This window comes from Prinia subflava, chromosome 8 (genome assembly GCF_021018805.1).
Source record: "Prinia subflava isolate CZ2003 ecotype Zambia chromosome 8, Cam_Psub_1.2, whole genome shotgun sequence".
NCBI classification, from domain to species: Eukaryota; Metazoa; Chordata; class Aves; order Passeriformes; family Cisticolidae; genus Prinia; species Prinia subflava.
Genome location: NC_086254.1, coordinates 13,024,742 through 13,042,160, shown reverse-complemented (window position 1 = coordinate 13,042,160; position 17,419 = coordinate 13,024,742). Strand labels below are relative to the sequence as shown.

The window sequence follows — 17,419 nt, the reverse complement described above, 5'->3', positions numbered from 1 at the left end:
CAGTCAGGTTTCCAGACGTACAAAAAGGAACTGTTCCCTGAATGGGGGGTGAGCTGCAGTTAAAAAGACACAAATCCCACGGGATGGGGGCCAGGAGGGGCTTCAGTTGGAGGGAGGGGGAGGGGGGATGGTGCCCGGGCCCTCGGTGGGGAGCGGCGGCCGCATCATGGGGGGCAGGGGAGCAGGGGGGGGCACCCCGGGCGCTGGGGGCAGCTGGGGGGGCACGGGAGGGGGTGGCACCGGCCCGGAGGGGGGCATGGGGGGCAGGGCCATGCCCCCGGGGGGAGGGGGGGGCATGGAGTCGGGCAGGGGGGGCCGCGGGGGCAGCCCGTTCATCAGGGGAGGGGGCGGCGGCCGCTTGACGGTCGGGGGCCCTGGGGGGAGGTTCGGGGGGGCCGGGGGCTTCTCCATCTTGAAGTGGAATTGAAGGAAGAACTGGGAATGGGAGGAAAGCAGAGAAAAGGGAACAGTTAATCAGAGATTCACAGAAAGCTGGAGTATCCTGAGCTGGGAGGGACCCTCAGGGATCATTGATCCAGCCCCTGTCCCTGGACACCCCAACAATCCCACCCTGAGCAGCCCTGAGAGCTCCTGGAGCTGTGGCAGCCTTGGGGCTGGGGCCATTCCCTGGGGAGCCTGGGCAGTGCCCCAGCACCCTGGGGACAGCTCTGCCAGCACCCAGGAGCTGCTCCCTGCCCCAGGGCACAGCTCAGGCCCCTCCTGGTACCCTCAGATGTCCCAGCCTTGGCAGCATCTGTGACTGGTGCCAGCCTTGCCCCGGATTTTAACTGCTCTGGGCTCTGAGCACTGAGGCTCCTGCGAGGGGTGGGAACGCCCCAGGCACTGTCCCCTGCCCTCACAGGACCCAGGGGAGCAGCCCCAGCCCCAGGCTCCCTCAGCCAGGTGTGTGCAGAGAACACAAGGCACAGAGCCATGGGGAGGACACGGTGCTGCACATTTATCAGGAATCATTAGGGTGGGAAAAGCCAAACCTAACCCTAGGATCAACAAGTGCAGCCATCAGCTCAGCAACACCACCACATCCACCATTAACCATGCCCACAAATGCCACATCCACGTGTTTTTGAACACTTCCAGGGTAGTGACTTCACCACCTGTCTGTTTCAATGCCTGATTTTCCCCATATCCAACCTCAACTCCCCTGGCACAGCCTGAGGCCATTCCCTGGTCTTTTCTCCTGTTCCCTGGGAGCAGAGCCTGACCCCCATCTGCCTGCAGCCTCCCATCAGGGAGTTGTAAGAGCAAGAAGGTCCCCCTGAGCCTCCTCTTCTCTGGATATTTATGCCCCATCCTGCTGAAATCCCATCCTCCCCAAGATCCCACCCCAGGATCTCTGTCAGGAGCTCTCACAGGTGCATTGAGGGAATGGAGATTTGAACATCAGAGGCAGCAGGACAGAATTGATGTCACTGTCTGAAGTTGCTCTGCTCTCCTTAAGGACAGACATGACAAAACCTGAGTTACCTGTTTGGTTTCTCTGTTCCAATGAGTCCAAAACTTTCCCTCTGCTTTATCAATTTCTCTGCTTGGCACCTGCACCAAAAGAGAACACAGAGCTATTCTTAGCAGCACCAGATTAGCTCAAAGGCCCTTTTTAGCCCCAGAGCCTGTGAGATAAGCACAGTTATTCCAAGCCTTGCAGGAATTACTGGACAGAGGTGGGGGCAGGAAAGAATTAAGTTACTTCCCTATCGGTCAAGGACAACCAGCAAAAATCCCTCCCTGAACATCTGCACAGAGGCTGAGGAGTGAAGCCCAGGAGGCTCCTGTCTGTGTCAGACACTGGGAATTCACAGCTCCCCTGAGCTCAGCACAGTCTGGTTTTCATGCCAGAGTCCTGCACCAAACCTCAGTGGGGTTTAATGACTTCCAGCCACATCTTCCTGAGCCCCTTCCCACTCCATTAACCCCTGAGGGTTAGCACAGACATCAGAGATCATTAGGAATTAATTACAGAATATCCTGAGCGGGAAGGGACCCTCAGGGATCATCAGTCCAGCCCCTGTCCCTGCACAGACACCCCAACAATCCCACCCTGAGCATCCCTGAGAGCGTTGTCCAAACGCTCCTGGAGCTCTGGCAGCCTTGGGGCTGGGACCATTCCCTGGGGAGCCTGGGCAGTGCCCCAGCACCCTCGGGGGGAAGAACCTTTCCCTGAGCTCCAGCCCAAGCCCTGACACAGCTCCAGCCCTTCCTGGGCTCCTGTCCCAGAGCAGAGCTCAGCCCCTGCCCCTCTGCCTCCCCTCAGGAGGAGCTGCAGCCCCCGAGGAGCCTCCCCTCAGTCTCCTCTGCTCCAGCTGAACAAACCAAGTGTCCTTAGCCCCTTCCCCAGTCCTGTGTCCCTCCTTTGGACACTCTAATGGCTCAATATTTTCCTCACATCTCAGTGACCACACACAACACTGACAGTGAGGCCGCCCCAGTGCAGAGCAGAGCGGGACAATCCCCTCCCTTGACCTGGCAAAGGCAGGAAGGGAACTCTCCTGGGTTTTCTCTCCCGGGTTTTCTCTGCCAGGTTTTCTCTGCAGTCTCACCTTGAAGGCGATGGTCTCGTAGGGCTCTGCTGCCATCAGCAGGTACTGCCAGCGCCGGTCCGGGGGCTCGATGCGCTGCTCGTAGGCTGACATGAAGCGGTGCCGGGGCATGATGCTCTCAGCTATCTCGGGGTAATCGATCTGGGGGGGAGGGCAGCATCAACAACCCCCCCTCTGCACCCCTCCCCTGCTCCAAACACATTCCCCAGGGTGGAGCACACCCAGAGCAATCCCCAGTGTAAAGGAAAGAAACAGCGGAGGAAAGGGCTGAGAATCCCGGAATGGTTTGGGTTGGGAGGAACCTCAAAGATCCCAAAGTGAAACTGGTGAAATTTGGGAGATACTGGGAAGGAAATGTTCCCTGGGAGGGTGGGAAGGGCCTGGCACAGGGTGCCCAGAGAAGCTGTGGCTGCTCCATCCCTGGAAGTCCCCAAGGGCAGGTCAGAGCAACCTGGTCTCAAGGAAGGTGTCCCTGCCATCCATCTAAAACCAGATCATTTTTAAGGTCCCTCCCAGCCCAAACTATCCTGTGATTCTGGGATCATCTCATTCCACCTCACACTACACACTCCTGAGCTGAGCTGAGCTCAGGGATTTGCTCAACACAATCAGCTGCAGAAATAGGAAGATAAGGCCTCTTTATTATTACTGACTTCATGGATCCTGCAAAGAACTGCTCATTCAGCAGCAGTTTTACCTGGAAAACCCTGACAAGGAGAGTTTTAACCCTGCCCTTACCTGGAAGAGAAGGCTCTGCTGGCCTGTTTCTGGGTCTCTCTGTTTAGTCACTGTAAAAAAAAAATAAGAAAGCTGAGAATATGCCCCCACAGGGTGAGAACAGCATTTATTTGCCTTGAGAAACACACAAAGTTTCCAACAATTAAATATTACAAGATTTTTCTCCTGTTTTTTGAACAAAATGTCACATTATCTTTAACAAAAGCTACTTCTGTGAGGGTGGGCAGGCCCTGGCACAGGGTGCCCAGAGCAGCTGTGGCTGCCCCTGGATCCCTGGCAGTGCCCAAGGCCAGGCTGGGCAGGGCTTGGAGCAGCCTGGGACAGTGGAAGGTGTCCCTGCCATGGCAGGGGTGACACTGGATGGGCTTTGAGGACCCTTCCAACCCAAATATCCTGGGATTGTGTCACTGCCACGGGCAGCTCTGGGCCCCTCACTCCACAAAGGACATCGAGGGGCTGGAGCGTGTCCAGAGAAGGAAACAGAGCTGGGGAAGGGGCTGGAGCTCCAGGAGGGGCTGAGGGAGCTGGGGATGCTCAGCCTGGGGAAAAGGAGGCTCAGGGGGGACCTTGTGGTTCTGCACAGCTCCTGACAGGAGGGGACAGCCGGAGCTGTCCCAGGGAACAGCATCAAGCTGGGCTAGATTTAGGATGGATATTGGGGAAATTCCTTCCCTGAAAGGGCTGTAAAGCATTGGAAGGGGCTGTCCAGGAATCATCATCCCTGGAAGTGTTAAAACAATCGTGGATGTGGCACCTGGGGACTTGGGTTAGCTGTGGCCTTGGCAGTGCTGAGTTTACTGTTGGACTCAATGATCTTAAAGGCATTTTCCAACCTAATTTTTCCATGATTCTCTTCTACTGAAGTTCAGCTGCTGTGGGGCAAAGCACTGGTGAGATTAAAAAGCCAAATTTTGTACTGAAGGCCAAAATGATGGGATTTCAGAAAAAAAAAAAAAACAAACCATGAGTTCTGCCTGGAGTGAGTGATTTCCAGCATTAATGAAAGGTGCTGCAGCACAAGAGAAGGAGAGATGAAATGCCTCCATCTCCCTGGCAGCCTGAGACACATCCATCTATTATTAAAGTGGTTCTCCCTTGCCTGTCAGCAATAAAGAGATGTTCCATGAGCAATTTAAACAACAGAAGGACTCCAGGAGAGAGCCCATATCTTATTCATGGGCAGAGCTGCTAAAAAGACCAAAGAACAATTCACATCCCAGACAGGCACTGCAGGCCCTGCCCATCCTGGCCACCCCTGACTCACCTTTGTAGCCCGGGCGCCCAATTTTCACAAATTTCTTGACTTCCACTTTGACCTTCTCTGGGGCAGGCTGGGCAGGGGCTTCCTTGGCTTCCTTGGCAGCTCGTCGGGCCCTGGGGATTAATTTAATTTTTAATTTAAGGGTTACCTGCCCTTGTTTCTAAGGGATACCCAGGGGCAGTTTGAACCCTCAGCACAGCATTTCACAGGGATCATGCCAGGAAATCCCATTTCCCTTCTCCAGCTGCATCCATCCTCCCCTAGCTAAACTCAATCTGATCCATCCTCAGGGTGAGCTTGAGGCCAGGGTCCATAGAAGGATTTGAGAAGACTTTAATTCTTGAAATCAGAAGGAAAAATAAAAACAAACAAAAAAACCAAACCCAGAGATAAACCAAAGCAAACTGGGTTCCTTAAAATAAAACCTACAAACTCCTCCAAATCTGTATTGACAAATCCAGATCACAGAATCTTGGAATGCCCTGAGCTGGAAGGACTCTCAGGGATCATCAAATCCAGCCCCTGTCCCTGCACAGACACCCCAACAATCCCACCCTGAGCATCCCTGAGAGCGTTGTCCAAACGCTCCTGGAGCTCTGGCAGGCAGAGCTCCTTCTAAGCAGACTCAGACAATTTGCTTTTAAAACTCTTTCTCCCTCTCCCTTCAGAAATTTCTCAACTGGATTTGAACTTCAGCTTAAAATGGAGATTTTCAGCACCATTTTTCAAGCAGATCCATGCTGTGCCTCCTGGCTGCACGAGGAACCACAGTAAAAGAACAATCAAGCAGAATGCAATGGAGTTAAAAGATTACAGATACCAAACATCATAATATTGAAGTGCTTCAGTAATGGAGAATAAAGTTACCATAGAGGATGACTTACAAATTGGTCTGGTGCTTCTTCCCCTGGGTATGTGCTAAGTAGCTCCCCTGAAATAAAAACCAAGGTAGAAGTTAAATGAATAGAAGTTAAACGAAGCCCTGACTGAAACATTCCTGTCACAGGGAGATTGCATCACACCCTGACAAGGGTGTTTGAATCCTCAGCACAGAGGAACCTCACTCCAAAAGTGCAGAGTGCTCTCAGCTGCTGAGCTGTCACACACTGCCAGGTTTAACCACCCCCACGTCTCAGCAGTCACTGCCCAGGTGCTGAAGCCACTGTTATTCCCAAATTTGTGCTGCTGGCATCAGGACAGGCAGGTGTTCCCCTCACCTCATTGTTGTGGAGAGTCAGGCAAAGCTTGCACTCGTAGGAGCCCAGATGATTTTTCATAAAATAGGGGTCCTGGAAAAGAATGATTGACAAGTTATGAGCAAAATCCACTGGCAAAGCAAGAGAATAACCAAAATACTGCAGTTCTGCACTGGAGGAAGTGGTTCTTCCCCCTGAGGGTGCTGGGGCACTGCCCAGGCTCCCCAGGGAATGGTCCCAGCCCCAAGGCTGTCACAGCTCCAGGAGCGTTTGGACAACACTCTCAGGGATGCTCAGGGTGGGATTGTTGGGGTGTCTGTGCAGGGACAGGGCTGGACTGATGATCCCTGAGGATATCCCAGGATCCTGTAGCTGAGTGCAGATTTTAAATTACCAGCACAAGAGAGATGATGAGGAGGAAACACAGAGCACCACCAGCAGCTGTGTGCAGTGGTGACAGAATTCCCAATTGCCATCAGGAAACAGCACAACCCAAACCAGCCCTGAGGAGACTGGAAATAGATGGATACACAAGAGCTGGCACCTCCCTGTCACTGTGTCCCAAATATCCCTCATTTAACCCCTGTGCCCAGAAACAGAAGTATTTAAACCCAATCCACACCTCAGCCTGGGGATGAGAAGGCTCTGGGGTGACCATGGAGCCTAAAGGGGCTCCAAGAGAGCTGCAGGGGGACTTTGGAAAAAGGCTTGGGGAGACAGAACAAGGGGAAATGGATTCAAATAGACCAAGGGCAGGCTTAGATGGGATATTGGGAAGAAATTGCTCCCTGTGAGGGTGGGCAGGCCCTGGCATGGATTTCCCAGAGCAGCTGTGGCTGCCCCTGGATCCCTGGCAGTGCCCAAGGCCAGGCTGGACAGGGCTTGGAGCAGCCTGGGACAGTGGAAGGTGTCCCTGGATGAGCTTTACCGCTCCTTTCAACCCAAGCCACTGAAGGCTGCCACGAATGTGACTCTGCAGTGTCCCCTGGGCCGTGCAGGGCTGTCCCCACCTTGTTGATGTCGATGGTCTCCAGGGCCAGCTGCCGCAGCCGCTCGCGCCGGTCGCGGTTGCTCTCGGAGGCCGAGGCCACGCCGCCGCTGCCCGTCTTACCCCCGGGCCGGTGCTGGAAATCCATGGTGGGGAACGCTGGCCTTCAGCTGCTCCCGGAGAAACAGAGGGTCTGGGAAAGGAGGGAGAGGAGTGTGGGCGATCACTGAACCACAGAACTGTTCAGCGCCGCCAGCGAGGATGGGGATGATGCCACAGACACGCCCCGGGCACACGCCACGGGATGCAATCCCACATGGAGCACATCTGGTATCACCAACCAGAGTAAAAGGATCCAGAAAATCCCCCCAGAGCCCTTCTCATCTCCTCAGCCACTCCCGAGCCCAACTGGCCCCCAGCCAGGCCAGGCAGCCCCAGCAGAGGCTCCCTGAGACCCCCAGCAGGAGCCCTCCCCCTCAGCTGAGGCACCAACAGCCCCAGCAGCTCCAGCACCCAGGACTGCTGCTCCCCCAGCACCCCCAAAGCCCCAGGGCCAGCACCCAAAGCCCCAGGGCGACCCCCTGCCAGCCCCAATGCCATGGGAGGGTCAGAGCCCCCCATGTTCCCCAACAAGGTCAGGGGCCCTGAGCAGTGTCCCCAAGCCCCAGGTGAGGTCCTGGAGTCCCCCCTACCCTCAGCAAGGTCAGAGCCCCCCTAGACCTCCCCACATGGAGCCCAAACACTGCAAAGACCTTTGAGGAACCCCAAATCCTTCCCCACAGAGCACCCAGTTCTCCCAGTGTCTCACCCCCAGTCCTTCTCCAGTAACTCCAGTCCTGATTCTCAGTCAAGGCCCACTGACTCCCACTTCAATTATCCTCCCCATCCTCCCAGTCCTCCCCTGGCCCTGCCCCAGTTTCCCACTTGTGATTCTCCAGTTCCCCCAGCCCCACCACCCCAGGCTTCCCAGTTCTCCCAGTCCCTCCTCACTCAGTGCTCCCAGGCCTGTCCTGATCCTGCCCCTGGTTTCCCAGCCTGGATTCCCCAGTACCCCCAGTTCTCCCAATGCCTCTTCCCCAGTCCCTCTCGTCTAACTCTAGTCCAGATTCTCCTGTTGAGGCCCCCCAAACACCCCCAGTCCTGCTTCTCCTGATCCTCCCAGTTCTCCCAGTCCTACCCCCATTTTCCCTGCCCTGATTCTCCAGTACCCCCAGTCCTCCCACCCAGGTCACCCAGTTCTCCTCTGCTGGAATTCACTCAATTCACTTTCACCCAATTACAGAAAACCACCCAGATTTGAGAAAAAGATGGAAGAGGAAGGTGCAAAAAGACAACTAATCCATACCCACAGTACTCTATCTTGGGTCCCATATATCACCATACACTAAAATCCCAAATCTACATTTTTCACCCTGTGAGATCATACAGTACTATCCAAACGACACACACACAACAAAACTTCTGTGCTATCACTCATTTTCAGAAGCCTGTTCCAAGGCTTCAGGTCAAAGGAGGTGCTTGCTTGAGGGTCAGCACCTTTCAATTCAGAAAACCTGAAATTTTCAGCCCTCAGGGTTCCAATATCCCTTCTGCAACTCCAGTCCTGATTCTGCAGTCAGGAGGCCCCAGGTCCCCCCAGTCCTGCCACCCGATGCTCCCAGCACCCCCAGTCCTGCTCTGATCCTATCCCAATTCCTCACTCATGATTCTCCAGTTCCCCCAGCCTCACCACCCCAGTTCTCCTAGTCCCTCCTTTTCCAGCAGCTTCGGTTTTCCAGCCCAGTTCTCCAGTACCCCCAATGCTCCCACCCACAGAACCCAGTTCCCCCAGTGCCTCTCTGCAGTACTTTCCCAGTAATTCCATCCCAATTCTGCACTTGGGGCCCTCCAGACGCACCCGGTCCTGCCCAGCTGATCCTCCCAGCAGCCCAAATCCTGCTCTGGTCCTACCGCCAGTTTCCCACTCATAGTTCTCCAGTTCCCCCAGACCCACCACCCAGGCCGCCCAGTTCTCCCAGTACTTCCTCACCCAACACCCCCTGTACCTCCTCACCCAGTACCCCCCATCCCTCTGTACCCACCTCTCCCAGCATTCCCAGTCCCTTCTCACCCAGCTCTCCCAGTCCACCCTCACCCAGCTCTCCCAGTTTCCCCTCTCCGATTCTCCAGTCCCCCCAGTCCCCCCTGTCCCCGCTGTCCCCGCTGTCCCCCCAGTCCCCCCAGTTCCCCCTGTCCCCGCTGTCCCCCCAGTCCCCGCTGTCCCCGCTGTCCCCCCAGTTCCCCCTGTCCCCCCAGTCCCCGCTGTCCCCGCTGTCCCCCAGTCCCCGCTGTCCCCGCTGTTCCCCCAGTCCCCCCAGTCCCCGCTGTCCCCCCAGTCCCCGCTGTCCCCCCAGTCCCCGCTGTCCCCCCAGCCCCCCAGTCCCCCCTGTCCCCCCAGTCCCCGCTGTCCCCCCAGTCCCCCCTGTCCCCCCAGTCCCCCCTGTCCCCCCTGTCCCCGCTGTCCCCCCAGTCCCCGCTGTCCCCCCAGTCCCCCCAGTCCCCGCTGTCCCCCCAGTCCCCCCTGTCCCCGCTGTCCCCCCTGTCCCCGCTGTCCCCCCAGTCCCCGCTGTCCCCCCAGTCCCCGCTGTCCCCCCTGTCCCCGCTGTCCCCCCAGTCCCCGCTGTCCCCGCTGTCCCCCCAGTCCCCGCTGTCCCCCCAGTCCCCCCTGTCCCCCCAGTCCCCCCAGTCCCCCCAGTCCCCGCTGTCCCCCCAGTCCCCGCTGTCCCCTCAGGGCCGCCCTCCCCCCGCCCGTACCTGCGCGCGGCCCCGCTCCCGCCCCGGCGCGTGCGCGCTGCCGCCGCCCCGCGAGCGCTTCCGGGGCCGCTGTGGGCGCTTCCGGCGGCGCGGGCGGGGCGGGGCGGCGGGGCGGGCCCGCCATGCGCTACAACGAGCGGGAGCTGCTGTCCCTGGCCCGCCAGCCCGCGGAGAAGGCGGCCGAGATCCGCATGAGCGTCCCCAAGAAGGGCAGCGGTGAGGGGGGGTCCGCGCGGGGCCGGGAGCGGCGGGGCCGGAGCGCAGAATGAGGGCTGGGGGTGTTGGGGTAGGAGCAGGGCAGGACCGGGGGTTCCTGAGGGGCCCCGAGTGGGGAATCGGGGCTGGGGTTACTGGAGAGGGACTGGGAGAACCGGGGGTACTGGAGAATCCGGGCTGGGAAAGAGGGAGTAGTGGGCGAGGAGGGACTGGGAGAACTGGGGTGCTGGGACCGAGGATACTGGAGAATCACGAGCGAGAAACTGGGGTAGGACCAAGTCAGGACTGGGTGAACTGGGAATACTGGGGCAGGCAGGTGGAGGGGGAGGCAGGCTGGAGGGCGGTGTGGGGAGGCAGGTGAAGGTGGGCCAGGACCGGGGGAACCTGGGGGGCCCCGACTGCAGAATCAGGACTGGGGATACTGGGGAGGGACTGGGAGACAGAGGCTGAGTGCCCTGGGTGGTGGGACTGGGGAAACTGAGGAATCACAAGTGAGAAACTGGGAGCAGGACCAGGGAAGGGCTGGGGGTGCTTGAGGGGCCCCGGCTGCAGAATCAGAACTGGAGTTACTGGGGGACAAGGCTGGAGAGGGACTGGGGGAGCTGGGTGGGAGGATTGAGGGTACTGGAGAAGCCGGGCTGGGAAACCAGGGCAGGACTGGAAGCACTGGGAGGCAGGACTGGGGACAGGCAGTGGGAATGGGGAGCACGAGCTGTGGGATCCAGTCTGGGCATGGAGGGAGGTTCTGGGGCTGGGCTGGGGCCGGGGAGATCCCCCATTTCCAGGGGATGTGGGGAAGAAGCTCTTCCCTGCAGTCTCCCGGCAGATCCCCTTGCAAACCAGCACAGCAGTGCTGTGCTCACTCCCTTGTCCTGGGCCCTTCCCTCCGAGGACCTGGTGGACTTTGTCCCTTGGAGGTGACAGCTCCGGGCAGGGCTCCCTGGATCTGGAGCTTTCCTGGACTGCCTGAGGCCCTGCGGGTGCTGCTGCTGTGAGCCCTGCCTGCCCGGGAGCTGCGGGAGGAGCTGCTCAGGGGCTGTGGCACCCTGAGGCCGCTCAGCCCCGTGGCCACGCCGAGGCAGCTCTTGGGGGAGCACCCCGGGGTGGGTGCAGGGGTGCTCTGGTGGGGTCAGGGCCGTGCTGGGCCCTGCCAGGGGGTTCCCCCTGCTCCCTGTGGCCGCTGCCTCAGCCCTGCCCTGCTCCCTGCTGTCCCTGCAGTGCTGAAGAAGCGCCTGGTGAAGCTCGTGGTGAATTTTCTCTTCTACTTCCGCACCGATGAGGCCGAGGTAGGGGTTGGGTCTCGTGGGTGGGGTTTGCTCCCATCCTTCTTTCTTCGTTTTCTGTGTGGGGATTGTGTGGGCTGGAAAAGTCGTGCAGAGCTGGAACAGTGTCCATCTCTCCTCTTCTATCAGCTCAGCTGGGGACCAGGAGAGCTGGAGAGGGACTGGGGACAAGGGATGGAGGGACAGGACACAGGGAATGGCTTCCACTGCCAGAGAGCAGGGCTGGGTGGGAGATGGGGCAGGAATTGTTGGCTGTGAGGGTGGGCAGGCCCTGGCACAGGGTGCCCAGAGCAGCTGTGGCTGCCCCTGGATCCTGGGCAGTGCCCAAGCCTTGGACAGGGCTTGGAGCAGCCTGGGACAGTGGGAGGGTGGCACTGGATGGGCTTTAAGGTCTCTTCCAACCCAATGAAATACAAGAATCTATGAAATATAAGATAAGTCAGGTTTTCAGTCCCTTCCCTGCTGCTTGATTTGCTTCTGGCACATTGTGTCACTTGCACAAAGATTTCCTGGTGTTGCTCTTGTTCTTGGCCAGTGTCACCTGCTGTCCCCACATCCCTGAGTAGTACCAGGTGGTTTTTGGTTCATCCTGAGCTGCTCCAGCTCCCCTCACACTGTTTAACCTCCTGCAAGGCTCCAGGACAGCCCTTACCCAGCTCATTGTTGGTTTTTCTGGGTGTCACAGTAAATGTTTCATCTTTGATTTAAAAAGCAAAAGTTCTTCTCTGCTATTGCAGAGTGGTAAGGGCCAGGCTGAATGTGAATTATTTAAAAGTTGTGAAACTTGCCTAAAGGGCTCCAGGGGAGCACTGTGGGCTCAGCCCTCGTGGTGTGGGGGCACTGTGGCTTAAACCCTCTCTCCATGTGTTTCCAGCCCATTGGAGCTCTGCTGCTGGAGCACTGCAAGATCACCAAAGAGGAGGAGAACGTCTTCTCCATCAGTGAGTGCTGCCTCTGCCTTCCCCTCGTGGGGAAGGAAATGTTTCCCTGCTCAGTCCCTGCGTGTCCCTGTCTCTGGTGACAGTGGGGTCAGCTCAGCCCTTCCCCTTGCCGGGGTCACTGCCCCCAGCCCCTCTCCCCTCCCTCAGCGGGGTCAGGGCCCTGCAGGGGGGGGTCGGGCTCTGCTCCCAGGGAATGGGACAGGACAAGAGGAAATGACCTCAAGTCGTGCCCAGGACAGGTTTAGGTTGGATATTTGGAAAAATTGATCCACCAGAAAGGTTTGGAAGTGCTGGCACAGGCTGCCTGGGGCAGTCACCATCCCTGGGAGTGTTCAGAAAATGTGTGGGTGTGGCACTCGGGGACAGGGGTGAGTGGTGAACCCGGTGGTGCTGGGCTGATGGTTGGCCTTGATGATCTTAAAGGCCTTTTCCAACTTTAGCAATCCCTCAGCCTTTCCCCTCCTCAGCTGCCAGCTGTTCCCACCCCAGGAGATCTCGGGGATATTCCATGGCACAGCCTGTGGGATTTGCAGAGCAGCACCAACTGCAGCCAGACCCTGCTGGGTGCCTGTGGAATCCCTGGCGAGGGGAGCTTGGTTATTGACAGATCTGCTCTGTGCTGCTGCATTTCATCCAAAAAAAACCCCTGCAGAGGCTCAGATAAAGCTGCTCCAGCCCCGTCCTCCCCTCTGTTTGTCCTTGTGGCGGCTCCAGCTGGGCTGGCTCCCCTGGGAGCAGCCTTTCATCCCGCAGCTCTCCCCTGTGCCAGAGGTATGTGGCCACAATAACAGGATGTTTCTCCAAGGCCATCCCTGTATCTTTTGGCCTGGCTGCCAGGCACAGCTGTGGCTCTGCTCTGTGCTTCCAAAGGATCCTCCAACAGCCTGGACACTCTGAGCCCGCAGCACCGCGTGCTGGGTTTGGGGGCTTTGGGGGTGTTGGGAGCTCTGGTGGGTGAGGATTCCTGGGCAGGGTTCAACCCAGCAGTGCCTGGTGTTGGGCTGTGCCCACAGCACATCCCCAGGTGCTGGTGCAGCCCTGAGGCTCTGCTCAGCAGAGCTCTGGGGACAGGAGCTGGTGGCATGTCCTGGTCTGGAACTGGAGTGGCACCAGGACCTGCTCTCCATGGCAGCAGTACCCTGTGAGTACCACATTCCCAAAAGCCTCCAGCAAAGGCAGCTCAGGGCCTTCTCCCAGTGCAGTTTTACTCCTCCTTGGCTGCTCCCTGCAGGTGTCCCAGTTCCTCTCTCAGGGCTGGTTCCCACTGGGATTTAAATCTGTGGTGTCTTTGCAAGGGGCCTCAGGGAGTCAGTGCTGGCTCTGGCTGTGCTGCTCCAGTTCAGTTCCCCCTCAGTTTGGGACGTTGCTCTTTGAGGTCTTTGGCTGCTGTAAGGTGGGCAATGCTGTGGGCAGCTGCCCAAGGCACCCAGAGCCACCCAGGGGATGGGAGAGGGGCTGCAGGGTGGAGCTGCAGACTCGTTCCCAGCTCATCTTCGTTAACAGAGCTGCTAATTGTGGCCTGGCAGAGTCTAGGGAGGGAGGCAGGGGAGCATCAGCAGCTCTGCCAGGACCTGCCTGGAGCCTTTTCCTTGTTCCTGGCAGGTTTCATCGAGGAGCCAGAGAGGAAATACTGCTTTGAGTGTGCCACGGAGGAGCAGTGCCAGGAGTGGGTCGAGGCACTCAGGAGAGCCAGGTGGGCTGAGCCCTGGAGCAGGGCAGTGCTGGGGGCTCTGGGCTGTGTCCTGGGATCAGCAACTGGAAGGGCAGTGCTTGTCTGCTCCCTGCCAAGCTTCCCTCCAGCTCTAAACAGCATCTGGAACCTCCCCACATCCTTCTCTGCTCAGCCCTGCTCTGTTCCTGTCTTGCAGCTACGAGTTCCTGAGGAGGAGCCTGATTTTCTACCGGAACGAGATCCAGAAGATGACAGGGAAGGTGAGTGGGTCCCTGCAGGGCATTCTCAGGTGGTGCCTGGTGGCTTTGGATGGCAGCAGGGGCTGCTGCTGCCAGGCCTGCCCAGGCTGTGAGTGGGAAGGACATCCCAGATCCCATCAGGAGCCGTGGTCTCCACAGCCAGACCTGAGCACCTTCCCCTGGGTGCTCACTCCCACCCTGCTGCACACATCCCTGTGCTGGAGCGGGCCCAGGTTTGGAGCTGGACAGGCCCAGAGCTGGCCCGGCCTCCCAGGGGCTCTCTGGAGCAGAGCCCTGGGCAGATCCGTGGGTGGAGATGCTGCTCACCCCCTGCTCCAGGGAGGGAGGTGGCTGTGGCTCCCCTGGGTCCCTGCTGTGTCCTGTGTGTGCCAGGGGCTGCTGAGCTTTACCTGCATCTCACTGGTGCCTCCCTGTGCTCCCCACAGGACCCCCTGGAGCAGTATGGGATCTCTGAGGAGGCTCGTTTCCAGCTGGGGGCACACAGGCAGTAACCCCTCACCTGGCTGGAGCTGCCCCCTGGCAAGGACAGAGCTCCCCACAGTGACCACGGGACTCTTTTATTTATTACCCAAATCGGTTTGTATTTTTTTTTTAAGGGCATTCGTGGCACATTCCCAGTTCCCCAGCTGGGAAGGCTGAGGTGCTGCAGTGGGAGCAGAGGCAGGGACTGACAGAGCTCCAGCACCTGCTGGGGCCCCCTGAGGCAGCTCCAGCCCTGCTCCTGCTCCTCCCTGTCCTGGGGGGCTCCGGGGCTGCCCTGGCTCAGAATCCTCCTGCAGTGTCCCGGGAGCCCTGGGGCTCATCCCTGGCTGCAAGAGGATGTTGTGACTGATCTGGGCTCCAGGGTTTAACCCTTTAACCCTCCCTGCCCCTCCAGGGAGCAGTGGAATTCCTCCAGCTGGTGGAGAGGGGCATCTGCTGCTCTGTGCCAGGGCAGCAGCCCTGTGCAGCCACGGCCCTTTGGGGTCTTCCTTTCCCTCCCCTGGGCAGGTGCTGTGATTGCTGGGGGCTGGGTAAGCCCATCCAAAGGAACAAAACTGCAGAACACGAGGGAACAGAGACAGGGAGAGATCCCTGTGAGCTGCTGCCTGTCTGCAGAGCTCTGCAGTGATCCAGCTTCCCAGGGAGGAGAGGCAGATGGAGGAGCTGGCAGAGCAGGAGCTGCTGCCTTTGGCTGCAGGATGGAGCTGCACCAGCTCAGCCAGGCGTTAACCCTTCATTCCCTGAGCCACTGCTGCAGCTCTTCTCCCTTCTGTGTGTCCCCTTTGTCCAAAGGGACAGACCAAAAATCTGCCAAGGTCGCAGTGAGCTGCCAGGGAGCCAGGGCTGCCTGTCCTGGAGCTCCTGCAGGGAAGAGATAAGGATTAGGAACAGCATTTCCACAGGATCAGCCCTGGCTCTGGCTGCACCAAGGAAACCTGCCCAGAAATGAGGGATGGAGGACACTCCCCACACCCAGGGCTGCAGCAGACCCAGGTTCTGACTGCCAGAGCAGCTTCCCTGGAAGCAGCCTGGGAAAATCCCCAGGAAAGGCTTCAGGGAAGGTCCCAGGTGTCCCTGGCAGGGGTTGCTGGGGCTGGGGCAGGGCCTGGGCTTTGGGAGCTGCAGCTCTGGGCCTGTTCCCCTCCAGCTGCCCAGCCTGGGGAGGGGTGGAGCAGCCTCTGAGCTGAGACTGAACGGAATTTTGGGATCTTTTCCTCCTTGGCTGGGAGTTGGTGCCCAAACCAGAGCCCACACTGCAGCCTTTGGTATCCTGGTGTTCTCTCTTTACCTCATCCAGCTGAGTACCACGAGTGACACTGATGCTTTAATCTCAAAGAGGAGATTTTTTCCCTTTTCTCTCCCCAGATTCTCCTTTTCCCTTGAATCATTCCAGGTGCTTGCTCCAGAAATTACCAAAATCAGCCGAGGGGCAGCTGCCCTGGGGGATCAACCAAGGGCAGCAGGGAGGGAGCAGAACACAGGGGGGGCTGCAGACAGATGGCAGCTCCAGGGGAAGCAGCAGCAAGGGATTAAAAGCAGGAACACACAGGGATCAGTATCCTCGGATGACTCCAAAGTGCATTTTAATCCTGCCCAGCCTGCATTTTTACAAACCAGGGCTGAGTTCTCAGCTGGGCTTGCCACCACTGTAGCAAATTGTCACCTGTGCCTTGCAGGGCTCGGTGGCCTCCTCGCTGGGCACCTTCCCCAGGTGGAGCTGCCACCCTCCAGTGTCACTGTGCAGAAAATGGGTGTTTTATTTGCTGTTCCAGGGAACAATTGGGTGAGCAAGAGCAAAGCCCAACACTGATTTCAATGTTCATCACCAATGACATTTCTTAACTGAATGTACAACACAAGCTGTGAAGAGTTGCCAGGGCCAGGCCAGGCCCAGGGACTCAGATCTGTTGTAGGGCAGGGCTGGGGCACGGGGTGGGATTGAGGGAGGGAGGATGGTACTTTATAGAGACTTTGAAATCTGCATCAACTGCTGGTGATTTACAGACAATTGCTCATTTTTCACTCTCTGGTGACTTTGTTGTGTTTCATCCAGAGCTGGGTCCAGGCTCCCTGAGAGCCAGCTGAAGCCATTTCTCTGTTGTACAGTGAACATTCCCAATAAATGCTGTTTTAATCTTTGTGATGGTCAGAGCTGTTGTACAACACCAAAACCTCCCTGGGAGGGGTGGCTGGAGCCAGCCCAGGGGCCTGCCCAGGGGCACCAGGTGTGGTTCCTGCTCAGGAGCCAGCTGGGGATGGCTCCACAAGGGCCTTTGGAGAGGCTTTTTCACACAATCAGGGAATATTCTGGGTTGGAAGGAACCTTTAGAGGTCATTAATCCAGCTGGTTTTGGTCCTGGAGCCAGGGCAGTGGCAGGTGACAAACCTGTGCAGGGAGAGGAGCTGGGTCAGGCTGTGGCCCTGCAGGGCTGGGGGCTCTGGGTGAGGCTGGGGCTGTGTCTCATTTTAAATCCTGCACAGAATCAGCTCAGGAGGTGTTTGTGGCCTCCAGCTCCAAGGTTTAAACGCATCCCTGTGGGTTTGTTACACTGGTGGCACTGCTGGCTAAAAGGGAACAAACTTTGGATGGCTTGGGAATCATTTAGATTGGAAAAAACCTCTAAAAAATCGAGTCCAACCATGACCCAGCACTGCCATGGCCACCACTGACCTGTGTCCCCAAGTGCCACATCCAGCCTTTGTTCCAATGCTCCTGGGGCTGGTGACTCCACCACTGCCCTGGGCAGCCCCTTCCAGTGCTTCACAACCCTTTCTGTGAAGAAATTTTTCCCACCCTGAGCCTCCCCTGGCCCAGCCTGAGGCCGTTCCCTCTCCTCCTGTCCCTGTTCCCTGGAGCAGAGCCCGACCCCCCCCGGCTGTCCCCTCCTGTCAGGAGCTGTGCAGAGCCACAAGGTCCCCCTGAGCCTCCTTTTCTCCAGGCTGAGCATCCCCAGCTCCCTCAGCCCCTCCTGGAGCTCCAGCCCCTTCCCCAGCTCTGTTCCCTGCTCTGGCCACGCTCCTCAGTGTCCCTGG

The 17,419-nt window shown here is 58.2% G+C and overlaps 2 protein-coding genes across 3 annotated transcripts; one reads left to right on the top strand and one right to left on the bottom strand.

The window, feature by feature from the left end:
- Positions 1-87: 87 nt before the first annotated feature.
- Positions 88-9,610, bottom strand: SF3A2 (splicing factor 3a subunit 2). 2 transcript variants are annotated; one of them, XM_063403159.1, is made up of 9 exons: positions 9,532-9,610; positions 6,761-6,931; positions 5,772-5,843; positions 5,439-5,485; positions 4,558-4,667; positions 3,294-3,343; positions 2,556-2,696; positions 1,486-1,554; positions 88-435 (listed from the first exon to the last, which is right to left on the bottom strand). In XM_063403159.1, the coding sequence occupies exons 2-9, from the start codon at positions 6,884-6,886 to the stop codon at positions 103-105; spliced, it is 948 nt and encodes a 315-aa protein (XP_063259229.1). In that variant the 5' UTR covers positions 6,887-6,931; positions 9,532-9,610; the 3' UTR covers positions 88-102. The 2 variants fall into 2 exon arrangements, with proteins under 2 accessions (XP_063259229.1, XP_063259228.1); XM_063403158.1 differs by lacking the exon at positions 9,532-9,610 and adding an exon at positions 7,547-7,703.
- On the top strand, positions 9,592-16,524 carry PLEKHJ1 (pleckstrin homology domain containing J1). Its single transcript, XM_063403161.1, has 6 exons — positions 9,592-9,747; positions 10,966-11,033; positions 11,905-11,971; positions 13,574-13,664; positions 13,840-13,903; positions 14,329-16,524. Exons 1-6 carry the CDS (start codon positions 9,654-9,656, stop codon positions 14,392-14,394), a joined length of 450 nt encoding a protein of 149 aa, XP_063259231.1. The 5' UTR covers positions 9,592-9,653; the 3' UTR covers positions 14,395-16,524.
- Positions 16,525-17,419: the final 895 nt, after the last annotated feature.